At 41.5% G+C, this 24,032-nt stretch overlaps 1 protein-coding gene across 2 annotated transcripts; it reads left to right on the top strand.

The window, feature by feature from the left end:
- Nucleotides 1–3,481: 3,481 nt before the first annotated feature.
- LOC134351588 (BH3-interacting domain death agonist-like) lies at nucleotides 3,482–21,214 on the top strand. 2 transcript variants are annotated; one of them, XM_063057947.1, is made up of 5 exons: nucleotides 3,482–4,424; nucleotides 5,097–5,330; nucleotides 12,035–12,171; nucleotides 18,718–18,939; nucleotides 21,086–21,214. In XM_063057947.1, the coding sequence occupies exons 2-5, from the start codon at nucleotides 5,117–5,119 to the stop codon at nucleotides 21,098–21,100; spliced, it is 588 nt and encodes a 195-aa protein (XP_062914017.1). In that variant the 5' UTR covers nucleotides 3,482–4,424; nucleotides 5,097–5,116; the 3' UTR covers nucleotides 21,101–21,214. The 2 variants fall into 2 exon arrangements, with proteins under 2 accessions (XP_062914017.1, XP_062914016.1); XM_063057946.1 differs by having other exon boundaries at nucleotides 3,483–4,473.
- Nucleotides 21,215–24,032: the final 2,818 nt, after the last annotated feature.

Below are 24,032 nucleotides of genomic sequence, written 5' to 3' on the forward strand. Positions count from 1 at the left end.
GAGGAAGTGTTGCTGATATTGAAAAGGATGCTTCATTTTCTTGTTTTCCTTATTCAGTTTCTACAGTCATATTTTTACAAACAGATATGAATTTATTTGTGAAACCACATTAGAAGTAACTGAAATCTTTTTGATATCAGTATCAGTCACAGCACAATGTTAATGTATAACTTTTACAAAAATGATTATTGAATTTCAGTTACCTTTGGGAAATAATGATTTTGGTATTTGACCACATCAAAATAGAAAGACAACGGGTGAATTTTCCAACCAAATGGGATTTGAGTCATTTCCTTGAGGTGCTTTTCTGATGGGCTATTTTTAAAATGCCTTGACTGCCAATTGTTTTAATTTTAATCTGTTTCTTAAGTCTGAGGAAATTGATTTTTATTTTCTGAATAAATTCTATTTCAAAAAACAAAAATATTCAAAATAAGGATTTTTGTTGAAAGGTTACATTACAAATTTTATCTTCATTTAACAAGAGTTATCCTTACAGGATAGTAGAGTTGTTGTGAGGCAATTATGTAGTAATAGATCATATTGATGGATGTCTCTTCTGTACCACATTTCCACAGATATTCATATTTTAACATATATTTGACAGAAATTTCAAATAATTTGTATGTTGGTGGAACTCCCATGGTTTTGCTCATACTGAATTAGGGACCTCCTTATGCCTTGAAATACTTGTTAAGCAGTGGGTTTTCAAGACCACATTCAATGTGTTGAATTTCTGGCAGGAAACTTCTCAAATTTCTCAAAGGTTGGAGTGTAGTGGAGTAGAAAATCTGTGTAGAGTTATGGTAGCAGTGGTAGAGCAATTGCAAGGAACTGTATTGCCTTTACTGTTTCTCATAAGGCAGCAATATTTTTCAGATTAGATTTAAACATTTTATCTTTTTTCACCTTCCTGTGCTTGTGTTTTTTTAGTATTCAAACTTCCTTAAGCACAGGACACCCAAGAAGCTCTAGGAGAAAAAGCTTGTAGTTATAGGCAAGAAGTAGGTGTGTAGTGATGGTCCAAGTCTGTTGGCAACCTAACTTGGGTTGTTTATTCATGTAGATAAATGGCCATGCATATGGATATTAAACCATCAAACACGTGGCAGATCTCTGCTAACAATAGGGCAACAGCATTGCAGGCAGGGAATCGTCATCAGCTGAACGCACTTTAGCAGCTCACTGGTCAGTTTGAAACACTTAGGTTACTGATCAATTTATTGTTCATTTTTTCCCCCATGTGGGCTATTAGGATGTAACTGAAACCAGCATTGTAGGTGGAGACTGAAAACCTGCCGTTGTTTGTTGCTGTTCAACAGGTGATTCAGGTATTGTCCTGATGCTGCTTTGGTGTCCTTACACAAATTGTAGTTTTGTTACATTGATGTTATGTGAAAGCAGAGAAATTAATTGTCACAATCAACTTGACAGTGACAAGCAATGCATATCTTGCCCTGCTCTAAAGTTATAATTTTATTCATTTTATTTAGAGACCCAGTGTGGAATAGGTCCTTCTGGCTCTTCAAGCTGTACCGCTCAGCAACCCTCACTTTAAGGTGTAGAAGGCCATTGTGTGCACCCATCCCAAGTAGGCGCTGATGTGTAGGGACCACGGGTAGTGGATCAGCTCTGGCATGGCCTAAACAAATATACCACTATGTGCCCAGGTTCTACCTGTTGCCCTGGCTACGAAGGATGGGTCTGGCCCCACTCCCGCGCAACGCCCCAGTCAGCTGGTCGTTGCCGGCATACCTGTCCTACGTAGCAAAGTTCTTCCAGGAGAACGCCTTTGACCACAGGGCCATCAGGCAGTGGTCGGCACGTAGTGTCCTGCAGGCACTGCAGGAGAAGGACGTGATGGACACAGTAGGGTGGTTCCCTGAGCAGACTGTCCAGTTCATCTGGCAAAATGCCTCATTGCCAGATCTCAGCAACAGGCACCAAGACCTCGCCTGGCTGGCGGTGAGAGGGGCCCTCCCAGTCAGAACCCTCCTGTACGCCCGGAACGTCGTCTCTGCACCCCACTGCCCACGGGAGGACTGCAGTGAGGAGGAGTCTGTGACCCACCTCTTTGCACACTGCCAGTTCGCAAAGAGGGTGTGGAGGAGGATGGACGGGCTAGTGTCACGTTTTATCCCCAGCAGCTGCGTAACAGAGGACTCTCTGATCTATGGGCTGTTCCCGGGGATGCACACGGAGACCATCTGGTGCTGCTGGCAGATCATCAACTCGATGAAAGACGCTCTTTGGTCGGCCCGAAACTTGATGATCTACCAGCACATGGAGATGTCCATGGGAGAATGCTGCTGACTGGCACATTCTCGGCTGCAGGAGTACATGCTGAGGGACGCACTGAAACTCGGTGCAGCCACCGCAAGGGCCCGGTGGGGAAGGACCACAGTATAGGTTTCTCCACCCGTGGGAGTGAGAGGGGTCGGTGGGCGGGGAGTATACCCCTTAACAATGATATGGTAAGCTGAACTACTGGAGTGCCACGTGGGTGGCTATAAATACGGATATGTACTGACTATAATGGAAATGTATGTAAAGGATGAAAAGTTATTGAATGGTTTATTGTATATATTTATTTTTGAATAAAGTATATTTTGAAATTAAAAAAAAAATATTTTAGTGCAATTGAAACATTTGACTATATTGATCATCTTAGAGTGTCCAGCGAAAACCATCTTGCCCAGCATTCTCTTCCTGGGAGTACATTAGTCTACCTTGGGATTTTGAGGAGTAAAACTGAGTAGCATGAACGAGAGACAAGCAGGGATTTAAGAAGCAGCTTTCTCAGGGTCACATAGCTTACTTTAGGAAATTGAATACTGTTCAGTTTGTTCCCTCTCAAGGAGATGAGAGCTTTAACTTGTATTTATCTAAAGTATGTAAACTGGCTGTAGTCTACATGGTGAATCCATGGGGACCTGTAGTAAAATTACTGCATTTCACACGTGTTTATTGATGTTTATATGACACATGACAACTTTGCTGTACAGTATATTAATTAAATTTTCCTTTAGAAGCTGCTAGTTGTTCAATTTAGCTGTCTAATTTTATTTTTCCAGTGAGGACTTGTCAGAACAAGTGCTCAATGGGGGAGAAAGAAACCTGAATTCTTGTGCTGCACTTTCGCCTAAATTACGCTGTTTTTCCATGTCAGCCGATGTTTCAATAAGGCGAGTCACTTTTTCACCATCTGGCTCAGTGTCAGGGGGTTTTGCTACTCAAGTTAAAGGAATCATTAGTTTCAGATTTTGACTGGCCTTGTGAATGTTGGCTTCTCTTTGCATTCTGTTGGTCAGGAAGGATAGGCCAGGATTATTCTTAACACTGGTGCTCTCTGAGGTTGTGTCTTTAGCCACCCCCCCACTCTAATCAATATACACTCACGACTGAGTGGCCAGGTACTCCTGTACTCCACCTACAAGATAATAGCATTGCATAATCATCCACAAAATGATGAGTCGGAGTACAGGAAGTTGAAAGTATGTTTATTATTAAAGTATGTATACACGAGCTTTTAGATTCGTCTCCTTCCAGGCAGCCGTGAAACAAAGAGCCCCTATAGAACCCGTTAAAACGGAGGAGAGCAAGCAAAGGATAGAATGTTTAGGAACATGGCGTCAGGACAACCTCAATGTCAGCCAAACAAAACTTGCCTTCTCAAAGGGGCAGTGCACATGCTTTTGTCCATATCAACAATGCTGAGGTTGAGAGCTTCAACTTCTTGGGACAGCCTGTCCAGGTCCAACCACGTGACCGAGAGAGCTCACCAACGCCTCTAGGCTCCCGAGGAAGAAATGTTGCTTGTCCCCGTCAAGGCCCGTGCTCCCTCTGCCCGTGTGCACGGGAAAATGCAGAACTGTGGAATACATCTCGGAAACCAGCCTCCCCATCGTGGACTCGGTGCCTCGGTAAAGCAGCTCACACAATCAAAGACCACATCCGTCCCAGTCATTCTTCTGCTCTCTCCCACCCGTTAGAAGGTACATCAGCCTGAAAGCACCAGGCTCGAGGGTTGCTTCTACCCCGCTGTTACTGAATGATTCCCTTTGAAGATATGGTGGACTCTGGACCTCAGAATCGACCTTACCTTGCACCGTAATATCTACCTGCACTGTGCTTTCTCTGCAGCTGTAACATTTTATTCTGCATCCCGTCATACAAAAACACTGTACAGCGAGCACGCAAGGCAAGCTTTTCACCGTACTTAAGTACACGTGACAATAATTCGGGCAAGGGTTGGGAAAGTACCACACACGGCGATCGCAGACCGGCGGAAGTTTCGTGCGCCTGCGCTCTGGAGCATCGGTCTCGTAACAGTTTCACGGCGTTTCATTATGGTTCGCGCACTGCGGGGAGACACGACCGGGAGCTCGGTGTCGTGAGGACAAACGTGACGCGCCCTCTGCAAGGTGACCAGGGACAAGGCGGCAGGATTGCTTCACGTCGATCAGCAGCCAGGTTTAACATTTGTACACTGTATTTTATGAAAACGCTTTTAGTAAGTTTGGAGACTGGGAACTTCTCTCCTGTCGCCCGCCTTTGCTGCGCAGACTTTGGTGGCTCCCATAAAGTGGCAATGGCCTCGACACTCCTCTCGGAAACTGAGGGAGACCGAGTTCGCAGATCCAAATGCTGACTTGCTCTTTCCAAATGCTGCCTGGCCTGCTGAGTTTTGAAAATATTTTTTTATTTGTGGGTCGGAGTAACGGAACTGCTGTTTTTCCGGGCATCTGGTGTTATCCATCGGTCTTGTAGCCGCGTACATGGGGGACCAGGGTTATTTATGCAAAGTTTAATGACAGAGCATTTGCAAGCAGTTTGCTTTGTTAATTATTTTACACGCTCTGAGATTTCTTAGGAAAAAAACGCAGAACTGTTTAGCTTCCGGTTATAGCACTTCCCTATTTAAAAAAAAACAAGTAGTAGACATATATAGACATATCTGCCTAATGGATTGATCACCCTATCTTGAATTACTTGCTTTCTCCAAAGTAACCCACCCCAACCACGGACTGTTGCTTCCAGATGACTTTCACTTGTATCTTAAAAACCTAACGATTTTCTGTTTGTTTGGATTGCAGGAGCAAGTGACGCTTTGGACATGCCCTCGGAGACTGACCTATTGTTTGAAAAGCAAACGCGGTGCATTTTGTTGACATTTCTTAAAACAAAGAAGTTTGTAAATCGCATTCTTGAGGAAGAGATTTCTAAATTAGAGAAAGATGTCCGAGAAGAATTAGCGTCCGATGATGATAATATTCAGACCGATGGACACTGCTGTTCTTCATCTTCGCGTTCAGCCATAGAGGTTGAAGGTACTAAATATGATGTTACCCTAAACCTGCTGGCATTTTCAGCTGTTTTGATTGCATACTTTCTCCCATTTTTCCAAGCTCTGTCACATATCATATTGATGTCTCCCTTCACCCCCTGCTGAGGATTCTGCTGTGCACCTTTGTTTTTTAACCCATTTACTGTAAGTGCTTCTGGGACACTTTTCCCTTCTAACCCCCACCTCCTGAACCAAATTATGGCTCCTCTTGTCCTCACCACCTGTAGCACCATACTTTGTATTCAGTGGGTTGCCATCATTGTATCCCTTTTTCCCTTAGCAGCTGGCGCTGAAAGTGAATCTGCTGCTGCACTCGTGTGAATCCAGAGAACCCAACTGTTGATCGTGTGTACTTGCCCCTTCCTCTATTGAAAAACTTCCCACTTCCACCCTGCCAGCCGCTAACTTGTTCTTTCTACCCCTCTGTCTACCTGTCCCTGAGCTTGAAACCTGGTACAGATGTAACTTTGAAGTGTCAGGACCACGGGTGTCGCCTGACTGGAGCATCTTAAGCCTTGTCTTATTTCAAATTCTGTTCTTGTGAATTTCACCCTGAATATGTTGCATTTGATCTTTGATGTTTGTATGTAAAGTTGAATGCAAGAATGTTTGCCCTAATACTATTCTTGATTGATATTGATATACAGAAGAGAATAGGGGTAGGGGTAGGCTGGCAGATCTTTCAAGCCTGCCTTGCCAGTGTGTAGGCTTATAAATGATCAATGTAGGCCTCATTTCCTCTCCTTTTCTGTGCCATTTCTTTATAACCATTTATTATATTCCTCTACTTTAAATACTTCTAATGATCCCGGTTCTGACACCCACTGGGGCAGAGGATTCTGATTCACCACCTGCAAGAAGAAATTTCTACTTGCCTTGCCTGCCTCTGGTAGTTACATCCTCTTGTTTGAGATAACTTCTGTCTAAATGGTAACTTTGCGAGCAGCCTGGTGGAAATGGAGTTTCTGCTGAGCAACAGTGACTCTAGTTCTAGTTATACTGTGGAAATTTGGCCAATGTTCCAATATTCCTGATGATTAAAAATACATAAACTAGATTGCTCGAATCTAGGTGCCAGTACTAATATTCTAACGTATAGAGTATTTAAATGCAGGAAGTAGCTAAGAATATTAATAACTTAATGGCTAATTTTGCCTGCACTTTCACATTGATTGCATCTAATCATAGTCAATTTTGAAGTTTATCTATTGAGTGGTTAAGACTATAAAAAATCTGAGCTATAGATTTTTTTTACTTACACTTACAACAACGATTTAGGAATGTTCACCCTCCAAACTGTTGATAGTTCAGCACCTTTCCGTGACTTGCCATAGCTGATTTTTCCTAACACTGATTCTTTTTTGAGAAAGTAAGATGAGACCATTGTTGCAAAACTTCATGTTGTGTCAAAATGCTTTAATTTGAGTGGACTGCCTGACAATTTACAGAAAAATAAAGGATGTTGAGAAGGAAACTTGGGTATTAATATTGACAAATTCATTTTTTTAAAAAGAGAAATTCCAATTTGGGTGGTAATTATTCCAAAGCATTGGATCAGTAATAGGGAAGAATTTTGAGAAACACCGATAACTTCTGAGGAAGTCATTTTGGAGATGGGTTGCTGCAGTGCTCACTTTTCTGAAGGGTTGTATATAGGGGCACCGACGACCTCATCTGCATGTATCTTTCTTTACACACAGATGTATATTTGAAATCTATAATGAAACAATGCATAGGGGTGAACTTGGTTGATCTGTACCATAACATACTAAACTGCAATGACACAGCTTTAGAAGTGCTTGCTTGATCAAAAAGCTTAACGACTTTGAAGAAGAAATACCCAATAGGATTATCATTAAAACATTTACCATAACATACTTAGTATTCCTAAAGATATTCTTTAAACATATTGAAGATTTGCATTTTTTTCTTCTTGAGGGACTAGGGGTGCAGGGTGAAGAAAATAAAGTGAATATAAGAATTAATATTGCAGTTTGATAAAATATTGAGTAAATTGTGCCACAGTTGGTATTCTCTGATTAACACCTGTACTGTACATGGGAATTTTGGAGTCAAAAGCACAGTGCAATTTGGTCACCATAGGTATTGAAGAAGTTCAATGTATCAAAGAAGGAAGTTTGCATTATAAATTGTTAAACAAAATATTTATAATCTGACAAATGTACAAAATTAAATCACAAATAAGAGAAAGTCTGCAGATGCTGGAAATCCAAGCAACACACACAAAATGCTGGAGGAAGTCAGCAGGCCAGGCAGCGTCTATGGAGAAAAGTACAGTCAACTGTATTTTTTTCCATAGATGCTTTGAATATAGGAAATAAATCAGAATCTGGTTTAATATCACCGGTATATGTCGTGAAATTTGTTAACTTTACGCAATACATGATAAATTTAAACAAAAAAAGTATATATATCAACTACAGTAAATCTGTGTGTGTGTGTAAATATATATAAAAATGTGTGTGTATATGTACAGTGTCATGCAAAAGTTTTGGCACCCTGGTCAAAATTTCTGTTACTGTGAATAGTTAAGTGAGTGGAAGATGAACTGATCTCCAAAAGTCATAAAGTTAAAGATGAAACATTCTTTTCAACATTTTAGCAAGATTAGTGTATTATTTTTGTTTTGTACAATTTTAGATGAAAAAAAGGAAAAGATCACCATGCAAAAGATTGGGCACCCCAAGAGATTTGAGCTCTCAGATAACTTTTACCAAAGTCTCAGACCTTAATTAGCTTGTTAGGGCTATGGCTTGTTCACAGTCATCGTTAGGAAAGGCCAAGTGATGCAAATTTTAAAGCTTTATAAATACTTTGACTCCTCAAACCTTGTCCCAACAAACAGCAGCCATGGACTCTTCTAAGCAGCTGCCTAGCACTCTGAAAATTAAAATAAATGATGCCCACAAAGCAGGAGAAGGCTATAAGAAGATAGCAAAGCATTTTCAGGTAGCCGTTTCCTCAGTTCGTAATGTAATTAAGAAATGGCAGTTAACAGGAACAGTGGAGGTCAAGTTGAGGTCTGGAAGACCAAGAAAACTTTCCAAGAGAACTGCTTGTAGGATTGCTAGAAAGGCAAATCAAAACCCCCGTTTGACTGCAAAAGACCTTCAGGAAGATTAAGCAGACTCTGGAGTGGTGGTGCACTGTTCTACTGTGCAGCAACACCTGCACAAATATGACCTTCATGGAAGAGTCGTCAGAAGAAAACCTTTCCTGTGTCCTCACCACAAGATTCAGCGTCATAAGTTTGTAAAGAAACATCTAAACAAGCCTGATGCATTTTGGAAACAAGTCCTGTGGACTGATGAAGTTAAAATAGAACTTTTCGACCATATGTTTGGAGAAAAGAGGGTGCAGAATTTCATGAAAAGAACACCTCTCCAACTGTTAAGCATGGGGGTGGATCGATTATGCTTTGGGCTTCTGTTGCAGACAGTGGCACGGGGAACATTTCACTGGTAGAGGGAAGAATGAATTCAATTAAATACCAGCAAATTCTGGAAGCAAACATCACACCATCTGCAAAAAGCTGAAGATGAAAAGAGGATAGCCTCTACGACAGGATAATGAACCTAAACACACCTCAAAATCCACAATGGACTACCTCAAGAGGCGCAAGCTGAAGGTTTTGCCATGGCCCTCACAGTTCCCTGACCTAAACATCATGGAAAATCTGTGGATAGACCTCAAAAGAGCAGTGCATGCAAGACGGCCCAAGAATCTCACAGAACTGGAAGCCTTTTGCAAGGAAGAATGGGTGAAAATCCCCCAAACAGGAATCGAAAGACTTAGCTGGCTATAGGAAGCGTTTACAAGCTGTGATACTTGCCAAGGGGAGTGTTACTAAGTACTGACCATGCAGGGTTCCCAAACATTTGCTTTGGGCCCTTTTCCTTTTTTGTTATTTTGAAACTGTAAAAGATAGAAATAAAAAAGTAATCTTGCTTAAAATGTCAAAGAAATGTGTCATCTTTAACTTTATGCGTTTTGGAAATCAGGTCATCTTTTACTCACTTAGCTATTCACAGTAACAGAAATTTTGATCAGGGGTGCCCAAACTTTTGCATGCCACTGTATATGTATGTGTGTGTGTGTGTGTCTGTCTATATATTCCTTTCTGAGGCACTGCTCCTAGAAGACGTCTTGGATACTACGGAGCCAAGTACCCATGGTGGAGCTTACTAATTTTACAATTTTCTGTAGCTTCTTTTGATCCTGTGCAGTAGCACCCCCCCCCCCAAACCAGACAGTGATGCAGCCTGTCAGAATGCTCTCCATGGTACATCTGTAGAAGTTTCCAAGTGTTTTAGTTCAGCGATCCCCAACCACTGGACCGCAAAGCATGTGCTACCGGGCCATGAGGAAACGATATGAGTCAGCTGCACCCTTCCTCATTCCCTGTCACGCATTGTTGAACTTGAACATAGGGTTGCCAACTGTCCCGTAGTAGCCGGGACATCCCGTATATTGGGCTAAATTGGTTTGTCCCATATGGAACCGCCCTTGTCCCGTATTTCCCCTGCTAAGGTAGAGCGTTCCTATGAAACCTTTCGTGCCGAAATGGCGCGAAGCGAAGAAGCAATTACCATTAATTTATATGGGAAAAAAATTTGAGCGTTACCAGACCCAAAAAATAACCTACCAAATCATACCAAATAACACATAAAACCGACAATAAATAACTCTAACATATAGTAAAAGCAGGAATGATATGATAAATACACAGCCTATATAAAGTAGATATAATAAACTGATTTGTGGGGAAAAAATCAGCACGTTCACAGATGTGCACATCATACATGTGCGCAAGGCTTCATGGTCATGGTAGTCTTTCCTGGGGTAAAGTGTCCCGGGATTTGGCTGCTACTTTTGTCCCTTATTTGGGAGTGAGAAAGTTGGCGACCCTAAACTGTAAAAGACATGTTGAGGTGAGTTCAACCCTACTTGAACACCCCTCCCCCCGGTGGGCTGGTCCGCAAGAATATTGTCAGTATTAAACCAGTCCGAAGTGCAAAAAAGGTTGGGAACCCCTGTTTTAGTTGACAAACCAATTCTCCTCAAACTCCTAATGTCTAGCCACTGTCTTGCTGTCTTTATAGCTTCATTGATATGTTGGGATCAGGTTAGATCTGCAGAGATCTTGACACCCAAGAACTTGAAATTGCTCACTCTCTCCAAAATGGTTGACACATTTCCCATTGAGCTCAAACTGAACAGCCAGTTGTTAAGTAGGGGCCGTGCACAATTCTGATTTGATGGAGACAGACGTGAGAAGCAGAGGAACACCTGGAGAAAAACTTCTGAAATGCCCGGTTCGCTGCCACTGCTACTCTGCGATCGAGAAGCTCCGGAGGGAAGGCCCCAAAATCCCCGGCTTTGCCTGCTGCTGGCTACCGAGGCTGGGGTCGAAGCTTTCGGCAGAGATGGTGCTTGGTATTCAGTGTCGGAGGGCTGATCGGAGGCTCGAACTTTTCAGACGACTCAGAGTCGGACTGCGGTCGGGCATGGCAGGGAGAGTTTTTTTCCTTCTTCTGTCTGCGTGAGATGCGGGACTTTCGAGAGACCTTGAACTTTTTTACTGTGCTCACGGCCTGTTCTTCATCAAGTTATGGTACTGTTGCACTGTTGTAACTATATGTTATAATTATGTGGTTTTTGTTAGTTTTTCAGTCTCGGTCTGTCCTGTGTTTCTGTGATATCATACTGGAGGAATATTGTATCATTTCTCAATGCATGCGTTACTAAATGACAATAAAAGAGGACTGCGTGTCCTCATAATCTAATCTAAAAAAAATGCTGAAGCTAAAGTTGCAGAGTGAGGATAATAGCATAGAGAGCATGCCTGTCAGGCCGTGAAAAGTTTGGATTCAAGGGAGTAATGGACTTGGAACAAAAAAAAAGAGAGGATGGTATTTTTTTCCATCATATTTGAGGAAAGGCAAAATGAATCTGCCATAGTTTGGAGACTGAGACAAATCATTAAAGGATCTGTCGAGAGTATGTGAAGACTTATTATCACAGCCTGGAGGAGGCATAAACAGAAGGAAATAGGGTGAATGAAAACGAGAACAAAAGTAGTGTGGGAAGGTAGGTAGAATTATTGCAATTGCTGCAAATCTGAAACGAGAATGCTGAATGATTAGGCAATAACTCAAGAAACAGTTAACTTTTCAGATACTTGGCCTTGTATCAGAAGCCCAGTGAAAGGTCGTCAGACTGAAACTGCAGCTGTTTCTCTCTACGGATATAATTCATCATCTCCCTGCATATTACTGATCATTTGTTCATCAGCTTGTAAGACTAACCTCCTTTCCGCGGGTGTCTGTTGACTTAGTGAACATTTATAACTTATTAACTTCAGATTTCTGGTATTTATTTTTGTAATAAGGTAAATTTGAAATTTTATAAAAATCTCCACACAGTGGTGATTTAAAAAAAACACTTGGCATATAGAAATGAGTTGAATGCAGGATTGTTGCAAATTAATCTCGTCATCTCAATAATGAGGTTTTGTGCACTGATGCTGGTTCCAGTGAAAACATACTATAAAAACAAAAAAAAAGTGAAATATCAAATGTACAACTGCTGTAACTAAAAGAGTATTTAATACTCAGTTGTTGGTAATCGAAATTAAAACTAATATACCTGTTATTTTATTTCCAGGAGCTCCTTTTGATGAAGAATTGTACAGAGACATAGGGGAACGCTTAGCTCAAATGGGAGATAGGTTGGAACGAGACATTAATCCTAATGTGGTTGGAGAACTTATCCATGCAAATGAAGGACCTCGGTCCCAAGAGGTAAGCACCTATTTACAGGTTAGTTACTATTCTTTAGATTTGCTTAAGTATGCCCACAGAAAAAGAATCTGAGGGTCGTATGTGGTGACGTGTATGTACTCTGATAATAAATTTTACTTTGAACTTTACATTTTCCTCCCCTAGTTGCACGATATTTTGACTTGTAAACTTATAATTGGATCTGTTTTTTTAAAATCCCAGAGTTTAAAGGATTAAGACCAGCATTTATTGTCTGTCCCTAAATGCCCTTGAATTGAAAGAGGCAGCTAAAATCAACCAACATATCCTGCATCTCTCTCTCCCCCCCCAACAATTCAACAAGGTGACGCACCACTGCCATCTGGAGGCCAATTAAGCATGAGCAATAAATATCATCAGTGACTGTAACATCCATATATATTCCTAAGCAAATCTGCAGAAACTTTAAAATAATGACTTTGGTGAATCTCATTGAGATGGTTTTAATTGGCTTTGAGTATTTTAAATGAATGACATTTAAATTTATTTATTAAAAATCTGCTTGATTCCAACTCCTCTCTTGTTTGAAAACTGAACACTTAAGCAATGAACGTTATTGGAGAATGTGGGTTAGAATACTACCTCTTTGCCCTCCTACTTTGCTTTATTAACCCAGGTTAAACATTTAATAAATACTAATTGCATTTAATACTATTTACTTTTGAATTATGTATTTTAATGAAATTGGGTGTTTGGCACACTTTCTTTTGAAAAACATACTGAACCTGTCAAATTGAGAACCCACAAACTGTTGTCTAAATTGACACTTTCAATTCTGATGGAGTGTGGAAAGCAGATAGTTTGGTATACGTGGGTGTGGAAAACAGAGAGTTGGTATACATGGGTGTGGAAAGCAGAGGGTTGGTATACATGGGTGTGGAAAGCAGAGAGTTGGTAGCAGAGAGCATGATAGTTAAATGAGTGAGTGGGCCAGTGAAGGAGTGGAGCTTTGAGGCTTTGACTCGAGAGGCTTCGATGAGAAGAGGCGGAGGACAAGCTAGCTCACAGTTAGTCTTTACAATGCCTCCTGAGACGGTGATGTGCCTCTCATGTGAGATGTGGCAGTCTTGGGGGAACGCCCCTCTCCCACAGAGTCACATCTGCCAGAAGTGCATACGGCTGGGCGATCTGGAAGACCATGTAAGGAATCTGGAGCAGCAGCTGGATGACCTTCGACTCATAAGGGAGAATGAGGCAGTCAAAGATGAGAGCTACAGGGAGGTAGTCACACCTAGGCTGTCGGAAACAGGTCGTTGGGGGAAAGCGAAGGTGAGCAGACAGGTAGTGCAGAGCACCCCTGTAGCCATTCCGCTGAATAATAAGCTTACCGTCCTGGATACTGTTGGCAGGGACGACCGACCAGGTGTGAGCCATGGTGGCAGGGCCTCTGGCACTGAGTCTGACCCAGTGGTGCAGAAGGGTGGGACGGAGAAGAGGAGAGCTGTCGTCATTGGAGACTCTATAGTCAGGGGAGCAGACAGGAGATTTTATGGACATGAGAAGGACACCCGCATGGTTTGTTGCCTCCCGGGTGCCAGGGCCTGGGATATCTCTGACCAGGTGCACAACATCCTGGTACGAGAGGGAAAGCAACCAGAAGTCGTGATACATGTTGGCACCAATGACATAGGCAGGAAGAGGGATGAGGTCCTGAAGTGTGAGTTTCAGGAACTAGGCAGAAGGCCGAAGAACAGGACCTCAAGGGTGGCATTCTCAGGATTGCTGCCAGTGCTACGTGACAGTGATGGTAAGAATTGGAGGAGATGGCAGTTGAATGCGTGGCTGAGGAGTTGGTACAGGGAGCAGGGTTTTAGATTTTTGGATCATTGGGATCTCTTCTGGGGAAGGTGGGACCTGTACAGATTGGATGGGTTGCACCTGGACTCGAGGGGGAGCAATAGCCTTGCAGGTAGGTTTGCTAGCATGGTTCGGGAGGGTTTAAACTAATTTGCAAGGGGGACGGGACCAGAGCGATAGAGCAGTGAAAGAAGTGCATGGAGTAAAGCCAGATCTAACATATAGAGAGGCTTTGAGGAAAGAGAGGCAGAATAAACGGTGTAAAGACAGTAAGGTAGAAGGGCTGAAGTGTGTGTACCTCAATGCAAGAAGCATCAGGAACAAAGGTGATGAGCTGAGAGCTTGGATACATACATGGAATTATGATGTAGTGGCCATTACAGAGACTTGGCTGGCACCAGGGCAGGAATGGATTCCCAATATTCCTGGATTTCAGTGCTTTAAAAGGGATAGAGAGGGTGGAAAAAGGGGAGGAGGGGTGGCATTACTGGTCAAGGATACTATTACAGCTACAGAAAGGGTGGGTAATGTAGCAGGATCCTCTTTTGAGTCAGTATGGGTGGAAGTCAGGAACAGGAAGGGAGCAGTTACTCTATTGGGGGTATTCTGTAGGCCCCCTGGTAGCAGCAGAGATACAGAGGAGCAGATTGGGAGGCAGATTTTGGAAAGGTGCAAAAATAACAGAGTTGTTATCATGGGTGACTTTAACCTCCCTAATATTGATTGGCACCTGATTAGTTCCAAGGGTTTAGATGGGGCAGAGTTTGTTAAGTGTGTCCAGGACGGATTCCTGTCACAGTATGTGGACAGGCCGACCAGGGGGATTGCCATACTAGATTTAGTACTAGGTAATGAACTGGGTCAGGTCACAGATTTCTCAGTGGGTGAGCATCTGGGGGACAGTGACCACTGCTGCCTGGCCTTTAGCATTATCATGGAAAAGGATAGATTCAGAGAGGACAGGAAAATTTTTAATTGGGGAAGGGCAAATTATGAGGCTATAAGGCTAGAACTTGCGGGTGTGAATTGGGATGATGGTTTTGCAGGGAAATGTACTATGGACATGTGGTCGATGTTTAGGGATCTCTTGCAGGATGTTAGGGATAAATTTGTCCCGGTGAGGAAGATAGAGAATGGTAGGGTGAAGGAACCATGGGTGACAAGTGAGGTGGAAAATCTAGTCAGGTGGAAGAAGGCAGCATAGGTGAAGTTTAGGAAGCAAGGATCAGATGGATCTACTGAGGAATATAGGGAAGCGAGAAAGGAGCTTAAGAGGGGGCTGAGAAGAGCAAGAAGGGGGCATGAGAAGACCTCGGCGAGTAGGGTAAAGGAAAACCCCAAGGCATTCTTCAGTTATATGAAGAAAAAAAGGATGACAGGTGTGAAGGTAGGATCGATTAGAGATAAAGGTGGGAAGATGTGCCTGGAGGCTGTGGAAGTGAGCAAGATCTTCAATGAATTCTTCTCTTTGGTATTCACCAATGAGAGGAAACTTGATGATGGTGAGGACAATATGAGTGAGGTTGATGTTCTGGAGCATGTTGATATTAAGGGAGAGGAGGTGTTGGAGTTGTTAAAATACATTAGGACGGATAAGTCCCTGGGGCCTGACGGAATATTCCCCAGGCTGCTCCACAAGGCGAGGGAAGAGATTGCTGAGCCTCTGGCTAGGATCTTTATGTCCTTGTTGTCCATGGGAATGGTACTGGAGGATTGGAGGGAGGCAAATGTTGTCCCCTTGTTCAAAAAAGTTAGTAGGGATAGTCCGGGTAATTATAGACCAGTGAGCCTTACGTCTGTGGTGGGAAAGCTGTTGGAAAAGATTCTTAGAGAAAGGATCTATGGGCATTTAGAGAATCATGGTCTGATCAGGGACAGTCAGCATGGCTTTGTGAAGGGCAGATCGTGTCTAACAAGCCTGATAGAGTTCTTTGAGGAGGTGACCAGGCATATAGATGAGGGTAGTGCAGTGGATGTGATCTATATGGATTTTAGTAAGGCATTTGACAAGGTTCCACATGGTAGGCTTATTCAGAAAGTCAGAAGGCATGGGATCCAGGGAAGTTTGGCCGGATGGATTTAGAATTGGCTTGCCTGTAGAAGGCAGAAGGCAGAGGGTCGTGGTGGAGGGAGTACATTCAGATTGGAGGATTGTAACTAGTGGTGTCCCACAGGATCTGTTCTGGGACCTCTACTTTTCGTGATTTTTATTAACGACCTAGATGTGGGGGTAGAAGGGTGGGTTGGCAAGTTTGCAGACGACACAAAGGTTGGTGGTGTTGTAGATAGTGTAGAGGATTGTCGAAGATTGCAGAGAGACATTGATAAGGTGCAGAAGTGGGCTGAGAAGTGGTAGATGGAGTTCAACCCAGAGAAGTGTGAGGTGGTACACTTTGGAAGGACAAACTCCAAGGCAGAGTTCAAAGTAAATGGCAGGATACTTGGTAGTGTGGAGGAGCAGAGGGATCTCGGGGTATATGTCCACAGATCCCTGAAAGTTGCCTCACAGGTGGATAGGGTAGTTAAGAAAGCTTATGGGTGTTAGCTTTCATAAGTCGAGGGATAGAGTTTAAAGAGTCGCAAGGTAATGATGCAGCTCTATAAAACTTAGGTTCGGCCACACTTGGAGTACTGTGTCCAGTTCTGGTCGCCTTACTATAGGAAGGATGTAGAAGCATTGGAAAGGGTACAGAGGAGATTTACCAGGATGCTGCCTGGTTTAGAGAGTATGCCTTATGATCAGAGATTAAGGGAGCTAGGGCTTTACTCTTTGGAGAGAAGGAGGATGAGAGGAGACATGATAGAGGTGTACAAGATAATAAGAGGAATAGATAGAGTGGATAGCCAGCGCCTCTTCCCCAGGGCACCACTGCTCAATACAAGAGGACATGGCTTTAAGGTAAGGGGTGGGAAGTTCAGGGGGGATATTAGAGGAAGGTTTTTTTACTCAGAGTGGTTGGTGTGTGGAATGCACTGCTTGAGTCAGTGGTGAAGGCAGATACACTAGTGAAGTTTAAGAGACTACTAGACAGTTATATGGAGGAATTGAAGGTGGGGGTTTATATGGGAGGCAGGGTTTGAGGGTTGGCACAACACTGTGGGCCGAAGGGCCTGTACTGTGCTGTACTATTCTATGTTCTATACATGGGTGTGGAAAGCAGAGAGTTGGTATACATGGGTGTGGGCATGTGGCCAAGTGGTTAAGGTATTGGACTAGCAACCTGAAGGTCGTGAGTTCGAGCCCCAGCCGAGGCAACATGTGTTGTGTCCTTGAGCAAAGCACTTAATCACACATTGCTTTTGGACGACACTGGTGCCAAGCTGTATGGGTCCTCACGCCCTTCCCTTGGACAACATTGGTGTCGTGGAGAGGGGAGACTTGCAGCATGGGCAACTGCTGGTCTTCCATACAACCTTGCCCAGGCCTGCGCCCTGGGGAGTGAAGACTTTCCAGGCGCAGATCCATGGTCTCGCAAGACTAACGGATGCCTTTACTAGAAAGCAGAGGTTGGTATACATGGGTGTTAGTCTGGTTGGCAATCAGTGGTGAGTGGTGTGCCACAGGGGTCGGTGCTGTGGCCACAACTTCACGATATACATTAATGATCTGGAAGAGGGGACCGACTGTAGTGTATCTAAGTTTGTTATTGATTGGAGAAGCAAATTATGTAGAAGATACGGAGAGTCTGCAGAGAGATGTAGATAGATTAAGTGAGTGGGCAAGGGTCTGGCAGATGGAGTACAATGTTGGTAAATGGGGGGGTCATCCATTTTGGAAGGAAAAATGGAAGAGCAGATTATTATTTAGATGCTAAAAAATTGCAGTATACTGCTGTGCAGAGGAACTTGGGAGTGCTTGTGCATGAATCACAAAAGGTTGGTTTGCTGGTGCAGTGGGCTATCAAGAGGGCAAATGGAATGTTGTCCTTTATTGCGAGAGGAATTGAATTTAAGAGCAGGGAGGTTGTGCTGCAACTGTACGGGGTACTGGTAAGGCCACACCTGGAGCACTGCATGCAGTTCTGGTCTCCTTACTTGGGGAAGAATATACTGGCCTTGGAGGCGATGCAGGAGGTTCACCAGGTAGATTTCCAGAGATGAGCGGGTTAGACTATGAGGAGAGATTGCGTTGCCTCGGACTGTACTCACTGGAATTCAGAAGAATGAGAGGAGATCTTATAGAAACATATACAATTATGAAAGACTAGAACTAGGGGACGTAGCCTAGATTTCGGGGAGTAGATTTAGGATGGAGATGAGGAAGAACGGCTTTTTCCGGTGAGTAATGAATCTATGGAATTCTCTGCCCATTGAAGCAGTGGAAGCTACCTCAGTAGATATGTTTAAGACAAGGTTGGATAGATTTTTGCATAGTTGGGGATTTCAGGGGTGTGGGGAAAAGGCAGGTGGGTGGAGATGAGTCCATGGCCAGATCAGCCATGATCTTATTGAATAGCGGAGCAGGGCTGACGGGCCAGATGGCCTACTCTTGCTCTTATTTCTTATGTACATATCCCTCTCCGATCCCACTATCTTCCCTTATCCGTGGTGAATACAGAGGTGAAATATTCATCTCAGCCCTTGGCTCCACATTGATCATGTGAAGGATATTTATGGTCTCTTTGCCCTCCAACTTCCTTTTAATTTTATTAACCTGTTAAAAATGTAATTAACACTAATTGTATTTAAATGCTATTTACATTTTAAATCATGTATTTTTAATTAAATCAGGATGGAACTACGACTTTGTCAGTCATAATTAACAGCTTGACCGAACAAAGGACTAATATTGTTCAAGATATGCCAAGGGAGAAAGGTGTTCTGTTACTGACACTCCTGCTGTTAGAAAAGACTGTATTGGAGCGGCCTCAATTGCTGCCTCGCATATTCAGAACCACTGTACGGTATATAACCACAAGGCTTCAAGGTTACATTCAGAATATAGGAGGATGGGTAAGTTTCTTTCCTATTGAATAAATAACATTAAGAAATTGGCATCATTGAATTGATCAGTGTGGTACTGACAGATGGTAGGAAAACAACAAAATATTTAATATAGTTTCTGTTGATGGCAATCTAATAGAGGAATGTAAGCCAAGAACATTGGGGAACATTGATTTGGGCTACTTAGATCATTGGCAAACCAATGCAAGTAACTGAATACAGTACAAATACAGAATTTGAAAGTGTAGTAGAATAATCTTGTGAGCAAAGATACCAGAAATCAAGTGCAACCAAAAGCCAGCAGGACAAGCAGTTTTGACCAAATGGCAATTTGAGACCATAGTGATAAAAGTACATTTTTTAAGCCAGATGAGCACTGACAAGGCTTTTGAGTCTTCAGCTTGCCTTAACGGAAGAATCAGTAATGTTAATTTGCAGGGATTTTGTTTTGCTCATGGGAATAAAAAATGATGCTGCATCTATTATCTGTCACTGATTTCCCTCCGTCCACCAGAAATGGATGAGCAACCTAGAGGACAATTTAGAATTGGTCCTTTAAAAGACCATAAGACAGAGATGCTGAATTAGGCCATTCAACCCATCTGGTCTGTTCCTCCATTCTATCACAGCTGATTTATTAGTCCCCTCAACATCATTCTCCTGCCTTCTCCCCGTAACCTTTGACAACCTTACTATTCAAGAACCTATCAACCTCTGCTTTTAATACAAGACCATAAGATATGGGAGGAGAATTAAGTCATTTGGCCCGAGTCTGCTCCGCCATTCCACCATTTGGTCCGTCAAGTCCATGCCAGCTCTCAGAACAATCCCGCCTTTTCCTGATCCCTGTGTGTGAAAAAACGTGTCTATCAGGAACCCTTTAAAATCTTTCCCTTCTCACCTTAAACCATCTAGTTTTGAACTCCCCTTCCCTGAGAAAAGGAATGACGTTTTCAATGCCCCTTATGATTATGCCCAATGATGTGACCTCCACAGCCATCTGTGGTGATGAATTCCAGAGTTACCACCCTCTGGCTAAAGAAATTCCTCATCTCTGTTCTAAAGGGACATGCTTCTATTCTGACTCTGTGCTAAAATCCATTCTAGTCATTCCCACTTTTAGAATCATGCTCTGCATGTCTACCCTATCTAGGCCTTAACATACCTAATTGGTTTAGGGTGCCAGGTTTCCTTCTGAAAGACAATTGAATTTTCCAAAGTGTTTTTTAAAAAAGTTAACTATCCAGCTGTTTTAATGGAATTCAAATCCCGCCTGAGAATAAGTAGAGTTATGTCTGGTATTCAAATCGTTAAACTACTGAATGGCTGCAGAGACATCAGCCATGAAATGGGTGGTGGATGTGAGGGTGTATGCTGTTTGCTGCAGATTTGTGCTTCGACATTTACTGCTCTCATTTTTCCATTGATTAAAGACGACAAATTCCAGGCAATTGATAGCCAATTAAATGTTTTATTTTGATGCATAACAGGAGAGATTTGGCAACTAATTTGCAGAAGGTAGGGGTACAGAAGTTAAATAATCATCAAATGTATGTTGTGGTAATGGTTGAACAGTAAAAATGTTAGCTAGGACAGCAGAAGTCCCCAGGCCATTGTTTTATTTGTAGGCAGACTAGAGAAAGACATTCAGCTTAATTCTTCATCTGGAAAATGGATATATTGTTCTCCTGCTATTGAAATAGCAGCTTAGAACATGTCCTTCTTTGGCTTAAACACGTCTCAAAAGGTTGACCACGTTGAAATGACTTGGAAGCTAAACATTATTTGTGAGGATTCTTTCTATTTGATTTTGCGGTTACGGTTGTTATTCCCTTAAACTCCATATTGACCTACAGTATGTAAACTAGAACCAAGCTGAACCTAAATTTGACTAGGTTAACTTTTTTTTGGACTAATTTTTTCACTTCAAACATTCCAATAAGAATGATTTCCTTATTTCCACATGGGTAATGGACATGCTCCTGCTTTATGTAGATGGCTATATGTAATTCACTTCGCTTTGAGTAGAAGGTGGCTGATCACTTTTTCATTGTAGTCACTGAATGGTTGGGATTGTAGATAGCTGTCATCTAAATTTGCATAGCTATTTATACTGTTACACAATTAGTAAACCCAATTTCCTTTTTCTTTACAGGACAACTTGCATTGAAACTACATGTGACAGGATAACAGTTCTACTTACAACATACATCAAAGTTGCTGGTGAACGCAGCAGGCCAAGCAGCATCTATAGGAAGAGGCGCAGTTGACGTTTCAGGCCGAGACCCTTCGTCAGGACTAACTGAAGTTAGTCCTGATGAAGGGTCTCGGCCTGAAACGTCGACTGCGCCTCTTCCTATAGATGCTGCTTGGCCTGCTGCGTTCACCAGCAACTTTGATGTATGTTGCTTGAATTTCCAGCATCTGCAGAATTCCTGTTGTTAACAGTTCTACTTGATGGTTTTCCCATGTTTAAACGTGTTTACATTGCAATTGTCATTTCATTTGAATAATAACATAGAATTAAATAACTGAAATTTACAATAGTTATCGGCGACCTAGCCAAAGACTTACTGATTTTAAAATTACTGGTAACTGGAAAAGTTTTACAGGCTTTTTTTAAAAAAAAGTCTCATTATTAAAATCTCTTTTAAATGCATTACTTTTAAAGTCCATTCCATTACTAAAGTGATTCCAAAACACATTAAGTTTGAAGGATCTTAATGATATTTCTTGTATTATGTATGTCAAAGTGTAGTAAAACTCCCAACAATTCTCTATCTAGTTACTCGGGAATTCCAATTGCTCGGCGCCTGGTTGGCCGTGCCTTTTTAAGTTCTTTAGACTCCCTGGAAAATTTACGATTGTGCAACATTTTCAAGTGTCACAATATGAGAAAACTAAAATCTGCTATGGGAAGTCTACCCATCCAGACCAATTAATGTCTCAAATGTGCCAGAATAATGAACTTTAACTGAAATATCCAAACAAAGAAATGTTGAACTTGTTTACTGTATAACTTCTAAATTTAATAGTTTGCATTTGGGTGGTTAGATGAGCCAACAAGTATTCTGTGGCTTCTTCTGTGACTCAGCAAAATAAAACTAATAAATACATGTTGTGGTTGATTTCCTTCATTTTCAAACACTTGCATTTCTATTTTATTTGGATCTTGCAGTATGACAAACACCTATTAAGGTATCTTAAGGATTAGCACAGTTGTTAATGTATGCAAATTTCTGAATTCCACAAAAAAAGGATACATTTGCTGGTGAAAGAATTAGAATTATTTGATCTATGATAGAAATTTATCCCATGACATATCTGAACAAATTTAATTACACAATAGCCAAATAATAGAATTATTTTAAAAAATGGGAAAAATCAGAATGGCTGAAGAAATTCAGAGGATAAGTTCATAACACAAGTTTCCTGGAGCAACAAAACAACCTAGAGTAGTCTGTTAAGATATCAAATAATGAAACGTGGTCAAGAGTGATCCTGTATCAAGGGAACTTCTAGGAAAAATGATAGATCGGGCAGAATGTAATTATTAGAAATTTTAAAAACCTTCTTTTGAACTGTATCAAAAATTAGATATGAAATTTATTAAAGCCACTTAAAGGACGAATTGGCTTGAGTGTTATAGAGGGGGTAAAATCAAATTAAAAATATTTGCTTTCAGCTATAGAAGCAGACATTTAAAGACATTTCAAAACTCTCAGCAAAACATTAACCAAGGGGAATTGATGAGTTTGAAGCTTAATTTTGTCAATTGCTAAAAGTTGGGAGTTTTTAGGAAGAGAAATGACCTAAAGTTGATAGAGGTAGAATGAGTTTACTGAAAAATAATGGAGAAATGCTATGCAAAAAGAGTAGCAAATAGATCAAATGCAGGGGAAATAAATGAGGCATTAAACGAACACAATGAAACTTTCATTACTGTAGGTGATTAGCACAGAGGAACTTAAATGCAGTAAAAAGATGGTTCTGGAGAAACTTAAATCTTATTCATCCAATGTCCCACATCTCACTGTAATAAAATAGATGGCTACATAGATGCTGGGTAGTTGTTTCAAACTTCCAGAATTTCCTTCATGGAAAAGCTGCAGCAGATTTGAAAAGCAGAAAATACCAATTTAAGAAAGAATGATTAGAGCAGTTAGTGTTATATTATGAACTAAGAATGTAGTAACAGCACGAGCAATTTTGATTCTGCCAACTATTTTTTATGAAGGCAAATGTGATTAATTCTGATTTTTTAAGATGTAACTAACATTAAAGCTGTCTTTGTAGTGTTCTGATGTAATGACACAATACTCTGCAGTTTTTTGCCTCCATTTGAGGATTGATACGTTCACCTCTTGAAGTAAAGAATAAATAAAAGTAAAGAAGTAAAGAAAAATAAAGATTTGGGCCAATTTAAATAAAGAAAAATGAGAGGTGATCTTGTAAAAGGTTGAGTGAATGATTGCTGGGGTGGATGGCAAGAATTTAAGACCCTGACTATTTAGATTTGAGATGAGAGACTTACACAAAAGCATAAAAACCTTTAGAATTCTCTGATTCAACAAAGTGTAGACTCAAGCATACTCAATATAAATGACAGTTTAATTATGTTTCTGTTTCATGTTTTTCCACGGGGGAAAATTCTCCTCGCCATGTTAATCCCAGGTATGAAACAGCAAATAATGGACTTGGAATGGAAGCAAGGGAATTGGGAGTTAGTCCAGGAAACTGCAACCAAAATCAAATGAGCCAACCATGATTCTATTGAATTGCAGGAAGCACAACTGACTGAAAGGTTGGCGGCTGTCTTGGTTTACTTAATTCAAGCAGAACAAAAACAAAATTACATACACTGGAAACCTTAAAAAAATGTACTGGAGATTCTTGGGTCAGGAATACCTGGAGAGAGACCGGTTACATTTCAGGTTGATAACTTACTTACTGTTCTGTTTGTATTGGATCTAGAACTTCTTCAGGTTTAATACTACCTAAACACATGGAAAAATGGAATACAGTTATAATACAATTATTAACAAGATTCTGTTGAAATTTAAGTTAATTTAAACACAAGGAAACATGAATTAACAGAAATT

This window comes from Mobula hypostoma, chromosome 9, assembly GCF_963921235.1.
Source record: "Mobula hypostoma chromosome 9, sMobHyp1.1, whole genome shotgun sequence".
NCBI classification, from domain to species: Eukaryota; Metazoa; Chordata; class Chondrichthyes; order Myliobatiformes; family Myliobatidae; genus Mobula; species Mobula hypostoma.